The 20,465-nt window shown below is 36.5% G+C and overlaps 1 protein-coding gene and 1 pseudogene across 22 annotated transcripts in view; both read left to right on the top strand.

The window, feature by feature from the left end:
- The window catches only part of SWT1 (SWT1 RNA endoribonuclease homolog), a 130,685-nt gene that overhangs the window by 43,164 nt on the left and 67,056 nt on the right, over window positions 1-20,465 (top strand). For all 22 annotated transcript variants that reach the window (XR_010137497.1, XR_010137495.1, XR_010137494.1 and 19 more), the window contains 4 exons: window positions 1,379-1,524; window positions 3,430-3,593; window positions 5,368-5,506; window positions 13,272-13,420. Coding sequence is in view for 16 of the 22 variants with exons in the window: in XM_009240090.4 (XP_009238365.2) it covers window positions 1,379-1,524; window positions 3,430-3,593; window positions 5,368-5,506; window positions 13,272-13,420 (598 nt within the window). In the remaining 6 variants the exon portion in view is untranslated. The remainder of the gene's footprint in view (window positions 1-1,378; window positions 1,525-3,429; window positions 3,594-5,367; window positions 5,507-13,271; window positions 13,421-20,465) is intronic.
- LOC129060580 (UPF0764 protein C16orf89-like) lies at window positions 16,057-20,377 on the top strand (annotated as a pseudogene).

The following is a 20,465-nucleotide window of genomic DNA, read 5'->3' as shown; positions in this document are numbered from 1 at the left end:
GTGTTCAGGCGCCGCTGGATTATGAAAAAACCTATTGCAGCTAGCTCAGTGTCTGCCTAAATGGCCGCCCAGTTTTGGGCTTGAAACCCAGGGCCCTAGTGATGTAGGCACCCAAGGGAATCTCCTGGTCTGCGGGTTGTGAAGACCATGGGAAAAGTATAGTGTCTGGGCCAGAGTACACGGTTCCTCAGGGCACAGTCCCTCACAACTTCGCTTGGCTAGGGGAGGGAGTTCCCTGACCTCTTGCACTTCCTGGGTGGTTGGATGCCCCACTCTGCTTCAGCTTGCCCTCCGAGGGCTGCACACTTTGTCTAACCAGTCCCAGTGAGATGAGTTGGGTACCTCAGTTGGAAATGCAGAAATCACCTGCCTTCTGCGTTGATCTCGCTGGGAGCTGCAGACAGGAGCTGTTCCTATTCAGACATCTTGCCAGCTGCCAACCTAGAGCACTCTCCCCCTTAACTTTCCAGCTGCCCTGGTCAACCTTGAACATGGTTCTTTGACATTTCAAGCCACTAATACTTGTCATACTTGATGAACTGGGAAATGCCCTTAGGTAAAAAGAGACTTGTAGTTCTCGCTATGCATTTTCTGTGTCTTCAGGGTGGACTCCCACTCCAGCTTCTGCCTACATTCTGTTGCTTTCTAGTGCCTTCAAATAGTTAATATATATATTTTTTTGGTTTAGATTTTATAATTCTCATTCGTAGTAGGCTTAATGTGACCAGACTACTCTGCCATTAACAGAAGCTGGAAGCCTACTGGCCTCCGGAACAATTTAATAAACACAGATACAATCATGTCATTTCCCCACTGAAGCCCTTAAAGTTCCTGTTTTTTAATGTCCTTGTCCTTCTCTGTAACCTCATAAACTGGTCTCATGCATTATCTTCTAATCATATTGGCTTCTTTCAGCAAACAGCAAGTTTGTGCTATTTGTCTTATGCTTAATCTGAGTAAATTTGTACTTGTCTGCCTACTGTAAATTATTTCTCATACATAGCTCTCTGTTTATTTCTCTTTGGGTAATCAACATTCCTGTATTCAAATCCAGCTCCCACTTACTGGGTATAACTTTGGACAAGTTACTTAACTTCTTTACACCTCAATTCCCCGTCTGTGAAATGGGGGTAAAGTTAATACTACTCCTACCTCAGAAGTTTGTTGTGAGGATTAAATAGATTTATATATATATATAAAGCACTTTAGAATGGTGCCTAGTACCCAAAGCTCATATTTTTTAAAAAGAGTTGTTATTCTTTCTTAAGATATAGTGAGAATCACCTGCCTCTGACTAGATCTCATGTGTTTTGATTTGCCACGTGGTTTACCTTATAAAAAATATTTTTTCCTCCTAATCCCAACCTCCCAACCTTAGGGATGATAGAAACTTAAGAAACAAAGGCCTAATAAGTGGTGTGAAGTCACTCAGTAAAGAAGAATTGAGTGCAGAGTTATCACACTTATCTCTGAACACAGATGTGTGTCATCAGCCTTGTATTCCCAAGCAACAGTTGAAAGCAGGTAGTATTTTTACTATAAATAATTAGAGATGTATCTTATTTTATACACTAAGATTATTTATAACATTAGAATCAATAGTAAATTTTTATTTTGTACATTTAAAATAACATCGTTTGGAATACTTGCTGGCATGTAAATCATTGAATAAATGGAAGTTATGATGGTAATCCAAAAGAAAACATAATTAACATTATTACCTTCTATATGTACTTTTACAAATTAATTTGATGTTTTTGTCTGCACGCTTACATACATTTTTACATTATAATCACTGTGTACATGCTAATTTGTACCTTGCAGAGTGTACCTTTATTTTTCACCTTCATTTTCTTCAAGTGAAACAGAGTATTCCTTTTAAATTAATAGCAGTTATAGGAGATATTTAGTTGACATAGAGATAATTTTTTAGTTTCTTTTTTAAGTTGGCTTTCTATTTATAACCTTCTATTAATATGATAAAAACTCAGCTAGCAATAGAGAAACTTGTTGGAATCTAGTAATAGTTTTCTTTTTAAAAATTTTAAACTAATAATCAAGAAGTAACAGGCTGGGCACGCTGGCTCATGCCTGTAATCCCAGCACTTTGGGAGGCCGAGGTGGGTGGATCACCTGAGGAGCTTGAGACCAGCCTGGCCAACATGGGGAAACCCTGTCTGTACTAAAAATACAAAAAAATTCGCTGGGCGTGGTGGCGGGCGCCTGTAATCCCAGCTACTCGGGAGGCTGAGGCAGGAGAATTGCTTGAACCCGAGAGGTGGAGGTTGCAGTGAGCCGAGATGGTGCCATCGTACTCCAGCCTGGGCAACAAGAGCAAAACTCCGTCTCAGGAAAAAAAAAAAAAAAAAGTAAGGACAATGCTATTATTTCATTTTTTTTCACCAGAATAATCTGTTCTGTAGCTTGATATTTGAAGGAATATTATATTAAACCTGACATTATTTATAAGTACATCCCACCTTTTCCCTCTTTGGGGAAAATGATTATTGAAGTCTCTAATATATGTGCATTTTATATATAATTGTGTAAATAGTCATATATACATATATACTACTTATTTACCCTTTTTGGAAATAATGTTTTTGTCATAATATTCAAAATGGCCTTTGAAGGAATAACAGGATATTCTAGTTTACAGTTTTTCAAAGGTAGTGTGCCTTTAGCTTGTCCACTTTGTAGAGATAAGCCACTTAATATTTTTAATTTTGCCATGAGAAAATTACAGTTGTTTTCAAGTATCTAAAAAGTAATGTTAATGAAGTAATATCACTTAAAATAATAAAAGCTCCTTTTAAAGGAGGAGAGCATGAAGATAGTTAAGCTGGAAATTTATTGATGTGGGCTGAGTTTAGAAAAATATTCCATTTTTGCCAGCTACTCGGGGTGCTGAGGCAGGAGAATCACTTGAACTCAGGAGGCAGAGGTTTCAGTGAGCCAAGATCGCGCCACTACATCCAGCCTGGGCGACAGAGCGAGACTCCATATCAAAAGAAAAAAAAAAGAAAAATATTCCATTTTTGGAAAAAAACCCATTTTGATCCATAGTTCTTGGTTTTTTGTTGTGAAGAAATCCAAGACATTCTTGTAACTCTCTTTGGAAAATAATAAAATTAAATTGTAGTTGAAATATCACATACATTTCTTACATTTTTATTTGAGTAAAAATATTATTTAATTGCCTGTTAAAAAGATAAAACATTTGTTAAAGTAATATATTTATGTTGCATCTAAAGTAACTATAATAGAGATACATGTTTCTAAATTGTTTTGAAAATAAAATATTGGTTTGTTTTATATATAATTAAAATATATACATAAAATGTTTACTGTTTATGGCAATATACCGATTATATGTATAATAATTACTGTTAGCATTCTAAATAAAGTCTGTAACTATTTGTTTTAAAGAAACAACACCCTTGAAAGAGAGCTATAAGGAAGAATCTACAAATTCTGGACTGTCCATTCTGCTTGAGAGCATTGTATCTGATCTTGAAAAATCTCTTGGAACAGGTTTATCTTCAATATTAGAAACAGAAATGAAAATTGCTTTCGGAAACCTTTGGATGGAGGTGATTAGTTGAACTCTATTAGTTGAAAATTTCTTTTTTATTGCTGAAGATTTGTTATCTTAAGAAATATTACTTGTATAAAATGCATACGCTTCATTGAATAATCTGTATCATGTTACATTTTTCTTCAAGTTTTTGAAATAGTTTTTTGACAGTTAAATGATGGACATTTCTTAATGGTTAGGAATATATGTTATTCTTTTTTTTGAGTAAACAGCTATTTATTTTGCATCTGCTCTGTGTCAGATGCACTGTCCCATGGTGCTTAAATTGAATTTAAAAAAACTTACCTATTTAATTTGAGTCAAAATGTCGAATATAGGGAATCTCCCTAGCAATATGTATGCAGAAAAAGAAGTATATATTTTTGCTTGTGCCATGTAAATGTGTAAGCATCAGAGTATAAGTTGATTGTGTTAGTAAGATATTTTGAATTTTCTTTGGATTCACACCTTTTTAACAATCAGTAAAACTCTAATAATAATGGTTTCAAAAGTTCAGTGTTTTTTTATTTTGTTTTTGTTTTGTTTTGAGACGGTGTCTCGCTCTTGTTGCCCAGGCTTGAGTGCAATGGCATGATCTTGGCTCACTGCAACCTCCGCCTCCCAGATTCAAGTGATTCTCCTGCCTCAGCCCCGCAAGCAGCTGGGATTACAGGCATGTGACGCCATGCCCAGCTAATTTTTGTATTTTTATTAGAGACGAGGTTTCTCCATGTTGGTCAGGCTGGTCTCGAACTCCTGACCTCAAGTGATCCTTCTGTTTCGGCCTCCCATGGTGCTGGAATTATAGGTGTGAGCATTTATAGCTAGGAGAAACATGATTTCGCATCAATCATAGCTTGTATCTATTCCAGCTGTTCAGTGAGATTCTAATATTTGCCAGAACGGTGCATTTGCTACTTGATTATATTGACAAAGTTGAACCAAAATGATGATGAATCATCAGAAGATACTAGGAGTGTTGATATCTCGTAGTAGAGTTAAGGAAAGTAATTGTATATATGTGAATGATTCAGAAAAGGAAGTGCTGACATCTTATAGAATTAAATGATCAATGTTTTTAATAGGCATGTCTCTGCAAGAGTGTAGCAAGTGACAGTGATCACTGACATCTTTTTTCTTCTTTTTTTTTTTTTTTTTTGAGATGGAGTTTGGCTGGAGTGCAGTCGCGTGATCTCGGCGCACTGCAACCTTCTCCTTCCGGTTTCAAGCGATTCTCCTGTCTCAACTTCCCAAGTAGCTGGGAATACAGTGTCTGCCACCACGCCCAGCTAATTTTTGCATTTTTAGTAGTTACGGGGTTTCACCGTGTTGGCCAGGCTGGTCTCGAACTCCTGACCTTGTGATACGCCCATGTCGGCCTCCCAAAGTGCTAGGATTACAGGCGTGAGCCACCAAACATCTTTTTTCTATATGGATTTTCACCCAGTTACATGAAATAATTAGATTAATTTTCTTATAGCGATGACTGTGTTGACAAGTAGATTGAAGGACCTTAGCTGATAAAATTATTCCTCTGATTAGATCTATGTTTTTCTTTTTTGCACAGTTTCTGAAACTATTAAGATTAATACTAATGTGAGTTTTACAAAAGCAATTTGCAATGGAATTAGCATTTTAATGTTATGATTGACTTTACATCTTTTAATTTAAAAAGAATCCAACTAATTATATTTTGCTCAGAAATATATGTAGGAATTCCTAAATAGGTACTTTTTAATAATAGGAATAATAAATCTAGAGATGTTAATTTTTTTCTACATACTCTTTAGATCCTGTACCTGAAACCACCATGGACTCTACTACATTTACTACAGTGCTTTAAAAAACATTGGTTGGCTGTATTTGGATTAGTTATGGAAAAGAACTTGCTTGTAACTATTGAGAGCCTATACAAAAATCTCTGTAAAGGTATGAAGCTTTTATTTTTCTCTTTAGCAGTGTTGTATTTAGCAGTGTTGTATATCAGACTAGCAGATATATTCCCTGGGATGTGAAGATAAATTAATGAAGAATTTGTTAATTAGTTCTTAATCATTTATACTTCTAATTTATAAAGGTATTTGTGGAAACTGGATGAACAGATGCAGCTCATAGAGCTATGTATTTGTGGAAACTAGATGAATAGATGCAGCTCATAGAGCTTGTGACGGTAAATGGTATTGTTGATATTTCAAAATATTGTGAATATATAATTTTTGATGATGTTTACTTTGAAAACTTTTAAAACCATGTTTTACAGTCTGTTCAGATACACCAGTAGAATTAATTAGACTTTTTTCGTTTCTTACAGTGTTTAACACAAACTTTGAGCACATTTCGTGTACTAATTTTCAGAATAGTGTGTCAAGGTTTCTATTTAAACTATATGGATAAGGAACAGGAAACGTTTGGCTTTCATGTATAGTGAATTTTAGAACTGGAAGAGACCACAGTGAACAACTTAGTTGGTTTTTAAACTATATTGAGCAGAACTTTTGGCTTCTTGAAGTGCCTCTGCTGCCACAGATGGGTGATGGAAAGATTGAAGGGGAGCCCAGTAGGTGGTGCCTTTGGCCCTCAACCCCAACTTTAGCCAGAGCAGCTTTTAAAAATTTCTTTATTTATGGAGATTCTATATAGGACTTTGAAAAAAGTTTATCTGTTGTGAGGAAAAAAATGTGAGAAAAACTGATCTAATGTTATTAAAGCCTATATTTTATGATCAAGGAAACTAGTCTTGAAACAGTAAGTGACTTGTTCAAATAACTAGATTTATCTTGTTATGCCTTTAAAAGGCAAAGACTGGGCATGGTGGCTCATGCGTGTAATCTCAGCACTTTGGGAGGCCAAGGTGGGTGGATTGCTTGACCCCAGGAGTTCAAGGCCAGCCTGGGCAACATGGCAAAACTCCCCTTCTACGAAAAATACAAAAGTTGGTCAGGTGTGGTGGTGCATGCCTGTAGACCCAGCTACTTGGGAGGCTGAGGTGAGAGGATCATCTGAGCCTGAGAGGTAGAGGTTGCAGTGAGCCAAGATGGTACCACTGCACTCTGGCCTGGGCAACAGAATAAGATCCTGTCTCAAAAAAACATATATATAATATAAAAAAGCAAAGTGTGATTATTATTAAAGGTTCAGTTGGTACTTTGCTTTTTTCAGACTCCTCACGTGAAGTGATGTGTTTACTATTTCATATATTAATTATATCCAGCGTACTTCTGAAACATAACTGTGATGCCTTATAACAACCTGAGTACAAGAGGGCCATTAAATAATTAAATTATTAAAGGCACCAAGGCCAGATAATGAAGAATAGGAGATGATTAATCGTGAATCATATGCAAATCATTATTGCAGCACTTGAGCCCAGATTTTAACCTTAAAATCTTCATAGAAGCTAGGACAAAAAGGAAAAAAAATGCATATTCTATGATAGCTGTACCTTATTCTCTGTCTTTTCCTTGAAGCGTAAACTCTTTGAAAATGAGTTGTTCTCAGAGGAGTAAAGGGTAGAATAGTGATTACCAGAGGATGGGGAAGGTGCAGTGGTAGGGGATGGTAAGAGATTGAGCAATATAAAAAGCTGCAGTTAGATAGGAGGAATAAGTTCTGGTGTTCTGCTGCATTGTGAGAATTAACAGTTACATATTGTGTATTTCAAAATAGCTGTAAGAGAATATTCTTATCACAAAGAAATGATAAATGCTTAAGGTCATAGATATGCTAATTACCCTGATTTAATTGTTAAACAATTTATACATATGTCAAAACATCACATTGTACTCCATAAATATGTACAATTATTATGTGTCAACCATAAATAAAGTAAGTCAATAAATAAATATTTCCCCTAGGGGATTTAAAGCACCTAGTCATTTCCTTATGTCTCATCCATGGTAGATGTTCGATGAATATCTTTTTTTTTTTGATCTCCTAACATGATGAATTTACTCAGGAGTAAGGAAAAAGGATTCTAATCTAGGATGCATAGCTATGGCAAGCCGCAGGTGCACCTGAAGAGGAGAGAGTAAGGGAAAGCTTTTATTGGCAAAAAGAAGTTCATACAAGCTGCTTAAAAACAGAGTTTATTGGTGCCTGAGGCTCAAAGCCAGAGTTGGCATTAGTTCATTGGTGGAGACACTGTTACTGGGCAAACGTTTTTTCAAGAGCGTCTTATCTGAACTGCTGTAGTCCTAAAGAATGTCTAGTGATAAACCCGGTTTAGAAATATGTGCATACATGCAAGACGTGGATCATGAAAAGCATGAGATTCATGAAGGACATGGAAGACTTTCTTGTGGGATTTTTTTAGAAAATCCTTGAGACTGTTGTTATCTCAGAAATGCAAGCATGAGCTCCCCTCCTTCGTGCTATCCTGGCTCCAATTTCTTATTTATTTATTTATTTATTTATTATTATACGTTAAGCTCTGGGGTACATGTTTAGAACGTGCAGGTTTGTTACATAGGTATACACGTTCCATGGGAGTTTGCTGCACCCATCAACCCATCATCTACATTAGGTATTTCTCCTAATGCTATCCCTTCTCTAGTCCCCCACCCCCTGACAGGCCCCCGTGTGTGATGTTCCCCTCCCTGTGTCCATGTGTTCTCATTGTTCAGCTCCCACATATGAGTGAGAACATGTGGTGTTTGATTTTCTGTTCTTGTGTTAGTTTGCTGAGAATGGTGGTTTCTACCTTCATCCATGTCCCTGCAAAGGAGATGAATTCATCCTTTTTTATGGCTGCATAGTATTCCATGGTGTATATGTGCCACATTTTCTTTATCTACTCTATCATTGAAGGGCATTTGGGCTGGTTCCAAGTCTTTGCTATTGTGAACAGTACCGCAGTAAACATACATGTGCATATGCCTTTATGGTAGAATGATTTATAATCCTTTGGATATATACCCAGTAATGGGATTGCTGGGTCAAATGGTATTTCTAGTTCTAGATCCTTGAGGAATCACCACACTGTCTTCCACAATGGTTGAACTAATTAACACTCCCACCAGCAGTGTAAAAGCATTCCTATTTCTCCACATCCTCTCCAGCATCTGTTGTTTCTTGACTTTTTAATTATTGCCATTCTAACTGGCATGAGATGGTATCTCATTGTGCTTTTGATTTGCATTTCTCTAATGACCATTGATGATGAGCTTTCTTTCATATGTTTGTTGGCTGCATAAATGTCTTCTTTTGAGAAGTGTCTGTTCATATCCCTCGCCCACTTTTTGATGGGGTTGTTTTTTTCTTGTAAATCTATTTAAGTTCTTTGTTGATTCTGGATATTAGGGGTTTGTCAGATTGACAGATTGCAAAAATTTTCTCCCATGCTGTAGGTTGCCTGTTCACTCTGATGATAGTTTCTTTTGTTGTGCAGAAACACTTTAGTTTAATTAGATCCCATTTGTCAATTTTGGCTTTTGCTGCCATTACTTTTGGTGTTTTAGTCATGAAGTCTTTGCCCATGCCTATGCCCTGAATGGTATTGTCTAGGTTTTCTTCTAGGGTTTTTATGGTTTTAGGTGTTATGTTTACGTCTTTAATTCATCTTGAGTTAATTTTTGTATAAGGTGTAAGGAAGGAATCCAGTTTCAGCTTTCTGCATATGGTTAGCCAGTTTTCCTAACACCATTTACTTGGACAAAATTCAACAGCCCTTCAAGCTAAAAACTCTCAAGAAACTAGGTATTGATGGAACGTATCTCAAAATAAATAAATAGCTCTTAAGCTGTGACATACCCACAGCCAATATCATACTGAATGGGCAAAAGATGGAAGCATTCCCTTTGAAAACCAGCACAGGACAAGGATGCCCTCTCTCACCACTCCTATTGAACATAGTATTGGAAGTTCTGGCCAGGGCAGTCAGACAAGAGAAATAAATAAAGTGTATTCAGTTAGGAAAAGGGGAAGTCAAATTGTCTCTGTTGCAGATGACATGATTGATATTTAGAAAACCCCATCATCTCATCCCAAAATCTCCTTAAGCTGATAAGCAACTTCAGCAAAGTCTCAGGATACAAAATCAATGTGCAAAAATCACAAGCATTCCAATAAACCAAGAACAGACAAACAGAGAGCCAAGTCATGCATGAACTCCCATTCACAATTGCTACAAAGACAATAAAATACCTAGGAATACAACTTAAAAGGGATGTGAAGGTCCTCTTCAAGAACTACAAACCACAGCTCAAGGAAGTAAGAGAGGACACAAACAAATGGAAAAACATTCCATGCTCCTGGATAGGAAGAATCAATATAGTGAAAATGGCCATACTGCCCAAAGTAATTTATAGATTCAGTGCTATCCTTATCAAGCTACCATTGACTTTCTTCACAGAATTGGAAAAAACTACTTTAAATTTCATATGGAACCAAAAAAGAGCCCACATAGCCAAGACAATCCTAAGCAAAATGAACAAAACTGGAAGCATCACACTGCCTGACTTCAAACTATACTACAAGGCTACAGTAACAAAAACAGCATGATACTGGTACTAAAACAGATATATAGACCAGTGGAACTGAACAGAGGCCTCAGAAATAACACCACACATCTACAACCATCCAAATATCTATTTTTATAAGTTACCAATTTTTTAAGGAATGGCACTTTCCTGTCATTGCCTTCAGTTGTAGAAGTTGTTTATTAGGGATATGATTATATGAAGGACATGGAACAACATATTGGACATCTCTCCAAAGCAGTTTTATAAACAGCAGGTGCTGGAGAGGATGTGGAGAAATAGGAACACTTTTACACTGTTGGTGGGACTGTAAACTAGTTCAACCATTGTGGAAGTCAGTGTGGCGATTCCTCAGGGATCTAGAACTAGAAATACCATTTGACCCAGCAATCCCATTACTGGGTATATACCCAAAGGACTATAAATTATGCTGCTATAAAGACACATGCACATGTATGTTTATTGTGGCACTATTCACAATAGCAAAGACTTGAAACCAACCCAAATGTCCAACAACGATAGACTGGATTAAGAAAATGTGGCACATATACACCATGGAATACTATGCAGCCATAAAAAAGGATGAGTTCATGTCCTTTGCAGGGACATGGATGAAGCTGGAAACCGTCATTCTGAGCAAACTATCACAAGGACAGAAAACCAAACACTGCATGTTCTCACTCATAGGTGGGAATTGAACAATGAGAACACATGGACACAGGAAGGGGAACATCACACTCCAGGGACTGTTTTGGGGTGGGGGGAGGGGGGAGGGATAGCATTAGGAGATATACCTAATGTTAAATGACGAGTTAATGGATGCAGCACACCAACATGGCACATGTATACATATGTAACAAACCTGCACATTGTGCACATGTACCCTAAAACTTAAAGTGTAATAATAATAAAATAAAAAAATAAAAAAAAATCATATAGAACCTTTTTTCATATCTTTTACCAGGGTCATAATTTAGTTGATCTTTTAAAAGAGAAAGTCCATAAACTATGTGTGATCTCAAAGTTAGTGTAAAAAATGAGGGGTCTAGTTGCCATCTTCCATCTGTTTTTCCTGGCAGGGGCGTCTGCTCTTAGACGCAGCTGAGAGGTGGTAGGTGGCAGCTCTAACTGACGTTAAGGAGAGAAGTGAAGATGTGATGACTGTATCTTCTGCTGAAAAATCAGTTTTGTGATCATTATAGTTTATTGGTCTTTGACCTCGAAGAATCTGATGCCTAACGTTTAATGAGTTATGAAGAATATGTCATGGGAGTATAAAAGTACCTCTTGCCAGGAGTTCATTGCCAGCGTGGCCAACATGGTGAAACCCTGTCTTTACTAAAAATCCAGAAAAATTAGCTGGGCATGGTGGTGGGTAACTATAATCCCAGCTACTCGGGAGGCTGAGAGAGGAGAATCACTTGAACCCGGGAGGTGGAGGTTGCAGTGAGCCAAGATTGCGCCATTGCACTCCAGCCTGGGCAACAAGAGTGAAACTCTGTCTCAAAAAAAAAAAAAAAAAAAAAAAGTACTTCTTGCTCTAAGATGATTTTGAATGAGAAAAATCACAGTTTATGTTCTTGTATACTATCTTTTAATAATACCTTCAGCTGTTGAATTATATATTTGTTTAACTTCAGAATACCAAGCATGTATCCTTAGATTAGTTCATAGAAAATTGTGTGGAAAATGACTAGTAACTTTTATGACTTTGTTACCCATATTAGCTTTAAATAATTATTGGCCTTATATAAGCATTAGACTGTTTCATTCATGTAGATTTCTTTTTTTGTTGTGTCTGTATACTGGATTTATTATTGTTATTACCCTTTTCCTCGTAATCTTAGGAACTTTTGTAAGACAGAAATAAAATGATTAATTCATATATGTAAGCCTCATTAAACATACGTTACATTGGAAAAGCACCCTTTAAAGAAATTGTGTCCAATTATATCTTCCTCGGGATTTATGTAGTTCATCACATCTACAGTCTGTCCTGTGTGTAGCATCTCTTATTACCCACAGGAATTTAAACTAGTCATTGGCTTTAAAAAGAAATGAAAGTTTTCCTGTAAGGAAATACATTGGCTTGCTTTATTATTATTTTTTATATTTTTGGATAAAGGAGAAACCAGAGGCTTGGCTATAACCATTACATTAGATTAGAGTTTCTGAATGTTGTGGAATTAATTATTAAGATATAGTTTTTATTTCACTTGACCCTTCAGGATTTCACAAGCAAGTTCTTGTGTAAGTGATACAGAGGAACTCATTGTTTTTTAAACTCATAGTGCCATTGAACAGCCATGCTGATGTTTCAGAATACAATAGAGTCTCTGAAACTGTGAACATTAAAACAAAAAGTAAACAACAGTATAGCATGGTTATTTTGAAAACTGTTAGGTAGCATTCTGCTTTAATAATGGAAATAATTTTTTCTTGTCTGAGTTTTATGACATTAGTTACTTAATTTTATTGTTTATAACTTTTGAAATTTTGGAAATTATTGTCACCAGCTTTCCCAACTAGTTTGAGAAGTTAATGTAATTAGTTTTAGTTCCTTGAGGTAAAATTGTTATACCTTTAAATTATTGTTTGTAGATTTTCTCACTTTTAATTTACAGGAAAAAAATTCTGCAGGCTTCTTTTGCTTCTCACTGTTGCCCAAACTTTTTTTCTCTCCTGAAGTTGTGTTGTACATATAGAGGTAACTCATAGTTTTCAATAAACATAGTATTAAGTTTCATGTAATGGAGTTGAAGATAAATCACTATGTAGATAGCTGAGGTGATGATGAGAGGTACCATATATAACTGACATTCTTACCAGTGTAGTCTGACTCTTCTGATCTCTCCATAGTACTCTTACGTGAAATCACCTCAGCATTGAAATCTGTGGTTTGACTTGTTTCTTTGGTGATTTTCTCTTTTTTCTGGGGAGTGTAATATTCTTTAACTTTACTTTTACTTTGAAGTTGACCGTGCTGAGAGAACTCCTGAAATCTGAATTCAGAATACCAGAATCAACTCAAAGGACTTTATCTATAACTAAATCTATTTAATTATTGCTTTTTGTACCAGAGGGATAACTTAGGAGTGGCATATAGGTGTAAATGTATACTCTTCTTAAATTTCAAAATTAGTATTAGTGTTCCAAAGACATTTTTATGATGTATACTCATTCTTCCATATTTTTCTGTCTTAATTTTCTGTTACCAGCTAATAAGGTAGTGGATTTTACAACAGTCAAATTCTTGCTTCAGGATTCTAGAAGTTTGTTACATGCTTTCAGTACAAGGTCAAATTATGATGGTATTCTTCCACAGACCTTTGCTCAAGTAAACAGCCTCCTTCAGACATTTTTAGAGGTAAGATGCCTTTGGAATGCCAGTTGGAGTAGCTAATTATATATGTTCTGAAAATGCGTTTAGCAGACAACAGTAGGTAAAGGATAATTTAATTCTAACTTATTCTAACATACTAAAGGCGTTAAGTAAATGTTAAGTGAATTGAATAGAGAGTAAGCAACTCTTACAAGTTATAAAACCCATACCTCCTTTTATGGAAGCAGTGTCACAGCAGTTGTTCTTATTTTATATTATCTTCACTTATGGATGGAAGAAAGCTATGCATGCTATTTGACTGTTCATTTACAGTGCCCTAGGCCAGTGGATCTCACATATAAATACCTAGGATCTCACATCAAAAATACCTAGGAAACTGTTTTAAACATACAGATGTCAAGACTTTCTGAAACCCTACTGAATCTATTTTTTGACAGTGTTACTTGGTAATGTTGTTGTCCTTGTTTTACTTTTTATTTTGAAATAATTTCAAACTTATAAAATGGTTACAAGAGCAGTACAAAGAATTCCCATATATATTATTTACCCTGATTCTCCAAATGTTAATATTTTGTCACATTTGCTTTATTGTTTTCTTTCTCTGTCTACCCACCTGTCTATCTGTCCATCTGTCTACCTATTCATATTTTTTTCTGAGCTATTTGATAGTATGTTGCAGATAGGATGCCCTTTTTCCCCTAGGTGCTCTTTTTCCCCAAGATATTTCCATATGTATTTTCTAAAAATAGGGATATCCTATGTAACTACAGTATAATTAATCATGAAATTAACATTGATACAATAGTTATCTGTGAACCTTATCCAAACTTTGCCAATTTGTGAAGTTTTTAACAAGTTTCATGTAATTCTTATGCAGCCATCTTAGCTGATGCCTTTTTATCTTTTAAACTTAACTCTCTAATTTTTGTACCCAGTAATACAGTCTTCTAATTTTTTATTTTTTATTTTTTTGACACAGGGTTTTACTCTGTCACCCTGGCATGATCAGGGCTCATTGCAACCTCCACCTACTGGGCTTAAGTGATTCTCCCACGTCAGCCCCGTGAATAGCTGGGTCTACAGGCATGGCGCCACCACACCTGGCTAATTGTTCATATTTTTTGTAGAGGCGGAGTTATGCCCTAATACCTAGGCTGGTCTTGACTCCTGGACTCAAGCAATCCTCCTGCCTCAGCCTCCCAAAGTGTTGAGAATACAGGTGTGAGGTACTGTGCCTGGCCTCTAATTTCAAGTCTAGAAAAATCTGAGAGTTTTATGTAACATAAACAGCTCAAAAAACCTCAGTTATCACTACTACTAAAAGAGATATTAATGGAACTTTTATCCAGTATAGATATTATGTTCTCTTTTTTCTCTGAGGAACTGAATTGTCCAGGTTTTTCTCATTGATTTTTCATAGTCAGGTCCCCTACGTATGAAGTAATCAAAGGATTAGATGATACTAACATTAATCATAGTTGATGAGGAAAGCACTTCCTTGCTTAAGAGAATACTTACCTCATGGAGTAAAGGAAGCAGCTTTTTAAATAAACTGAGTGGAAATATGTGATTATTCTTGAGGAAAGAATTTATTTAAGGAGTGAAATGATCTTTTGGTTTGAGATGACCAAAACATTGGTAGGTTTATTTTTTTAATGGCAAGTGTGATTTTTAGAACTATTAGTAGGAAAAAATGGGCCTAGGGATTTAGAGGGTTATAGCATGAGTATTGTACCTTGATTGTGTTGGAAAAGATGTGTTCTCCTTTCCCGTCACAAAATTGAGTCCTAAATCATACCTTAGTGAACAAAATGTAGTGAACAGATGGAAAGTGCAGGATACTTAAAGTCTTAACAGTCTTTTAATTAAGATTATTGAGAATAAAACAAAATTTAGGATTCATTGAAATAAAAATAATAATGTGAAGTTTTTAACCCTCTTCATTGATAAAAACCTACAGATGGGAGGTACCATGAAAATATGATGTTAAAATTTTGTGTTGTTTGTCAGATAATGATATGCCTACTGCGTATATGTTGCCCATTGCATACTTAAAACTATTGACTTGACTGGGCATGGTGGTTCATACCTGTAATCCCAGCACTTTGGGAGGCTGAGTTGGGTGGATCACCTGAGGGCGGCAGTTCAAGACCAGCCTGGCCAACATGGCAAAACCCTGTCTCTACTAAAAATACAAAAATTAGCCAGGCATGGTGGCACACACCTGTAGTCCCAGCTACTCAGGAGTATGAGGCAGGAGAATTGCCTGAACCCAGGAGGCAGAGGTTGCAGTGAGCTGAGATCGTGCCACTGCACTCCAGCCTGGGAGACAGAGCGAGACTCCATTTCAAAAAAAAAAAAAAAAAAAAAACCATTGACTTGTTAATAAATTATTTATTTCTGGATCTTAAGTTTCATTTGCTACGTTAGCAAGAGATTTATGAAGGCGAGTAGCAAAGAATCTAGCATCCTCATAGTGCTTTCCCCTCAACACTTGGCTTTAGTGTGATTACTTGAAACCGTCCATGCTGTTTCCAGGATTAGAACTCTGAAGTGTTGCACCTTTATTTTTGTGTTAGAAACAATTCATTGTCTGAATAAACCAAGAACTTTATGATTTAGTATAGTCCTTTAAAACAGGGGTCCCCAACCCCTGGGCCATGACTGGTATTGGCATAGCAGGAGGTGAGCAGCTGGCAAGCAAGCAAAACTTAATCTGTATTTACAGTTGCTCTCCATCACTCACATTACTGAGCCCCACCTTTTGTCAGATCAGCAGTGGGATTAGATTCTTAAAGGAGCATGAACCCTATTGTGAACTGTGCATACAAGGGATCTGGGTTGCATGTTCCTTATGAGAATCTAATGCCTAATGATCTGTCACTGTCTCCCATCACCCCAGATGGGACTGTAAGGTCAGGGCTCCCACTGATTCTACATTATGGTGAGTTGTATATTCCTTCCCTCCCTCCCTTTTTCCCTCCCTCCCTTCCTCCCTTCCTCCCTTCCTCTCTAGAGTTTCTCTGTTGTTGCCCAGGGCTGGAATACCATGGCACAATCCTAGCTTATTGCAACCTCCACCTCCCAGGTTCGAGTGATTCTCCTGCCTCAGCCTCCCAAGTAGCTGGGATTACAGGCACGTGCCACCACACCTGGCTAATTTTTGTATTTTTAGTAGAGACAGGGTTTCACCATGTTGGCCAGGCTGGTCTGGAACTCCTGCCCTCAGGTGATCCACCCACCTCGGCCTCCCAAAGTTCTGGGATTACAGACGTGAGCCACCGCGCCTGGCCAATTATTTCATTATATATTACAATGTAATAATAATAGAAATAAAGTGCACAATAAATGGACTGTGTTTGAATCATCCTGAAACCATCCTCCCAGTTACCTGTCCATGGAAAAATTATCTTCCACGAAACCAGTCCCAGTTGCCAAAAAGGTTGGGGACTGATGCTTTAAAATATACTTTTAACAGGAGTTGTTTTATAGAATGTATTAGATTTGATACATGTCATATATTTGGTCATGTCTCAGTAACTTGAGGAACAAATAGATTACCTCCAAAGATACAGTATCTCCTAGTAACTGTAAAAACTACCTAATCTTAATTTATTAAGTGTAGAAAATGAGGAAAAGAGGAATATTCATTATTTGATTGCTTTGAGAAACTAAAATGGAAATAAACTAACTTTATCATTTTCCAGATTTTTTATTGAGAGACAGGGTCTTGCTTTGTTGCGCAGGCCTGAGTGCAGAGTTGTGACCATAGCTCGTAGCTCTCTGTGACCTTGACCTCGTGTCAAATGATCCTCCAGCCTCAACCTCCTGAATAGCTGGAACCACAGGCATGTGCCACAATGCTGAGCTAATTTTTAAATTTTTTTGTAGAGACTAGGTCTCACTTTGTTGCCCAGGTTGGTCTTGAACTCCTGGCCTCAAGCAGTCCTCCTGCCACAGCCTCCTAAAGTGCTACGATTACACGCATGAACCGTCGGGCCCTGCCTTTTCCAGATTTTCATATAAGAGGGGAGAAATAGGAAAAGGATATGTGCACTTTCATTTTATGGGCCTTCTAACCACTAAAAAAAAATAGGACTTGCTTTTTGCTAAGATGATAGAGTAATTAAAATCAATCTTATTAATAAGCTTTAGACTTATATGCCTCAGGATCCTGAATTGTGGTGTTTTTAACCTCTAGTTAATTAAACTCTCTGGACCTTAATTCTCTCTTTTGTAAAATGAGTGTAATAATAATGCTGGCCTTAGAATTGTCACGTGAATTAACAAGTTAATATTTGTGGAGACCTTAATGTCTAGCATGTAGAAAGTGCTATTTAGTATTTGATAAAGAAATCCACTTGCGTAGTATACACTACTATTTAAGAGCTAAAGAAAAGAGGCATTAGGTAAATGCTGGGCTGTATTTTAAATATATTTGGTGATAGAAAATTATCTCAGGATAAAATGTCTTTTCATTTATGTCTATTCATTAAGTTCAGAATTTAAGGTAAACAGGCAAAAATGGGAAGAATCATCTTTTTAATTTTTCTTCTTGCCCCAGAAGATAAAAAAGGGTAACATTTACTTTTACAGATGGAGAGAGCTCATAACCTCATTCTAGTCAGATTGCTGCTGAAGGTCAAATCCTGTTCATGCCTCTTATCATCTGTGTGACTTTGGATGAGTTAATTAACCTTTCTATGCCTCAGTTTTGTTGATTATAAGATGTGGACCATCATAGTATCTGTTTCATAGGGTAGTTGTTAGGATTAAATGAGCTAATAAATAGAAAATTCTGAGAAAGTTCATAACAAATGCTCAATAAATATTAACTGTTACTACTGATAGTATTGGAAATTTTATTTAAAAAAAATTTTTAATATGTATGAAATTAGCAATCCATGAAGCTAATCCTTTGAAATAATCATTTTATCACAGGGAACTTAAGCCTAGAGAAATGGAGTGATTTTATTTAAGTTTACAAAGCATATTTATAGTACAGCCAAAACCAAAAAACTAAGTTTTTAAACTTATTGTTAAAATTTGTACATTCTGTCAGGTACTTTTCCTTTTTCCCTCCGCATGATATATATTTTTTAAAAAACTGGAATCAGTAATTTATCTCTTTTACTGTGCTTTAAACTATGTTTAGATCTTTTCCATTCTTAAATACTGTACTTTTCATTGGCCATTCTATTTACTGCACTGTCCTTCCATCAACTACCAAACTTCTTAAAAGAGCAATTTATGGCCAGGCATGGTGCTTAATGACTGTAATCCCAGCACTTTGGAAGGCCAAGGTGGGCAGATTGGTTGAGCCACAACCAATCTGGGCAACCAACCAGCCTGGGCAACATGGCGAAACTCTTGTCTCTACAACAAATAACAAAAATTAGCTGGGCCTGTTGGCTTGCATCTCTGGTCCCAGCTACTGGGGAGGGTTGAGATGGAAAGATCACCTGAGTCCTAGAGGCAGAGGTTGCAGTGAGCTGAGATCACACTACTGCAGTCCAGTCTGGGTGACAGAGTGAGACCCTGTCTCAAAAAAAAAAAAAAAAGCAATTTCTAACCATTGTTTTCATTTTTGCACTCTTTTTTTTTGTTTTATTTTCTTGTCTCTTTTTTCTTTTCTTTCTTTCTTTTTTTTTGCCAACTGAACAAGGCTAGAGCACTCGCTTACCCCTTAATCCTTTACAAGTAGAATTTTATCTCCACACTCCACTGAAAGAAACCGTAGGTTGTCATTTGCTTTCTGATTATCAAAGTTACCCTTTTCTCTTTCTTATTCTTCTTCTCAGTCCTTCTTCAGCACTTGGTGGTGTCTATCTTTTCTTTCCTGAAACCTGACTCCCTTGGCTTCTATTGTTATTGCATACTGATTCTTCCCCTCTTATTTTTGCTAGTTCCTACTTTTCCCCCTTCAGTTTGTCTATTTCATCTCCTAAGACTTGTCTCCATGAGAATGATTCTCAACTGTATTTTTAAGCTGCAGATCTACATATCCAATTACTTGCTAACTATCTTTACCCGGATAACTTTTTATACCTCAAACTCAACATATACCTAAAAAACAAACATATTCTGTTCATCCAAAGAGGATTCTTATTTGCAAGCAGCCTCTCTTCTTAGCTTTACAACAAGAGGCCATAAAATTTGGAAACATAGACAAATACACACTACAGTTTATTGCTACTACACTATAATATGTGATATGTTCAGTGAATTGTCCCTCATTAGCAATGCATAAGTTAATGTGATGTTTAAAATTGCAGTGATTGTGGAACATCAAATAGTATTTCCATCAATTCCTGTATATGTATGTGAGACGTATTGCTTCAAAGTATTTGTTTGACTTTTACTGAGTAAAACTGTATACATTCCTCTGGGGAAGTAATCAAGAAGGTTCAGTTTACTTAGTGTGCATGTGTGCGTGCACACAGACACACACACACACACACACACTCTGTTCTAGATTTATGACCACCCTAAGTTCCTATTTATTTGTATCATTCTTCTAACACATCTAGGTTAAAGAATGTCTTAGGGTCTCCCTCACTCCCTGGATCTAGTGTTTGGCCAAGTCTATATATTTCTTGCATGCATTTTATTTTTCTTTTCATTCTGCTGCCTTTTTATAGCTAATCCATGTTCTCAGGACTCTCCTCTTGGATTATTTCAGTAACTTTCTAACCAGTTTTCTTGCCTCCGCCTTTTTCTGTTTTAGTTTATCTTAGAGTGCACTTCTGAGTATATCACTGCCTAAGTTAGAAACCTTCAGTGGTTCACCATTACCCATAACCTAAGGTTTAAATTATATCTTGATTTTTTTTTAAACAACACTTTGCAGCCCTTTACATTTTCTTAAAACTGGATTGTAAGGTGCTTCAAGGCTTGATTGTACCTCTATACTTTGTATTCTAGGGGTCCTCTATCTCTTTCAATACTGCATATGTAGAAGTGTTCAAGCAGTATTCTTAAATTGACATTAGCATGTTAGCTAAACAAATCATTATAAGTAGATTGGAAATATTGTTTGATTTAAATGGAAAAGGAAAATATCTTTTCT

This window comes from Pongo abelii, chromosome 1, assembly GCF_028885655.2.
Source record: "Pongo abelii isolate AG06213 chromosome 1, NHGRI_mPonAbe1-v2.0_pri, whole genome shotgun sequence".
Classification (NCBI taxonomy): Eukaryota; Metazoa; Chordata; class Mammalia; order Primates; family Hominidae; genus Pongo; species Pongo abelii.
Note: the sequence above shows the minus strand (reverse complement) of the source record. Positions and strands in the feature narration are given on the sequence as shown.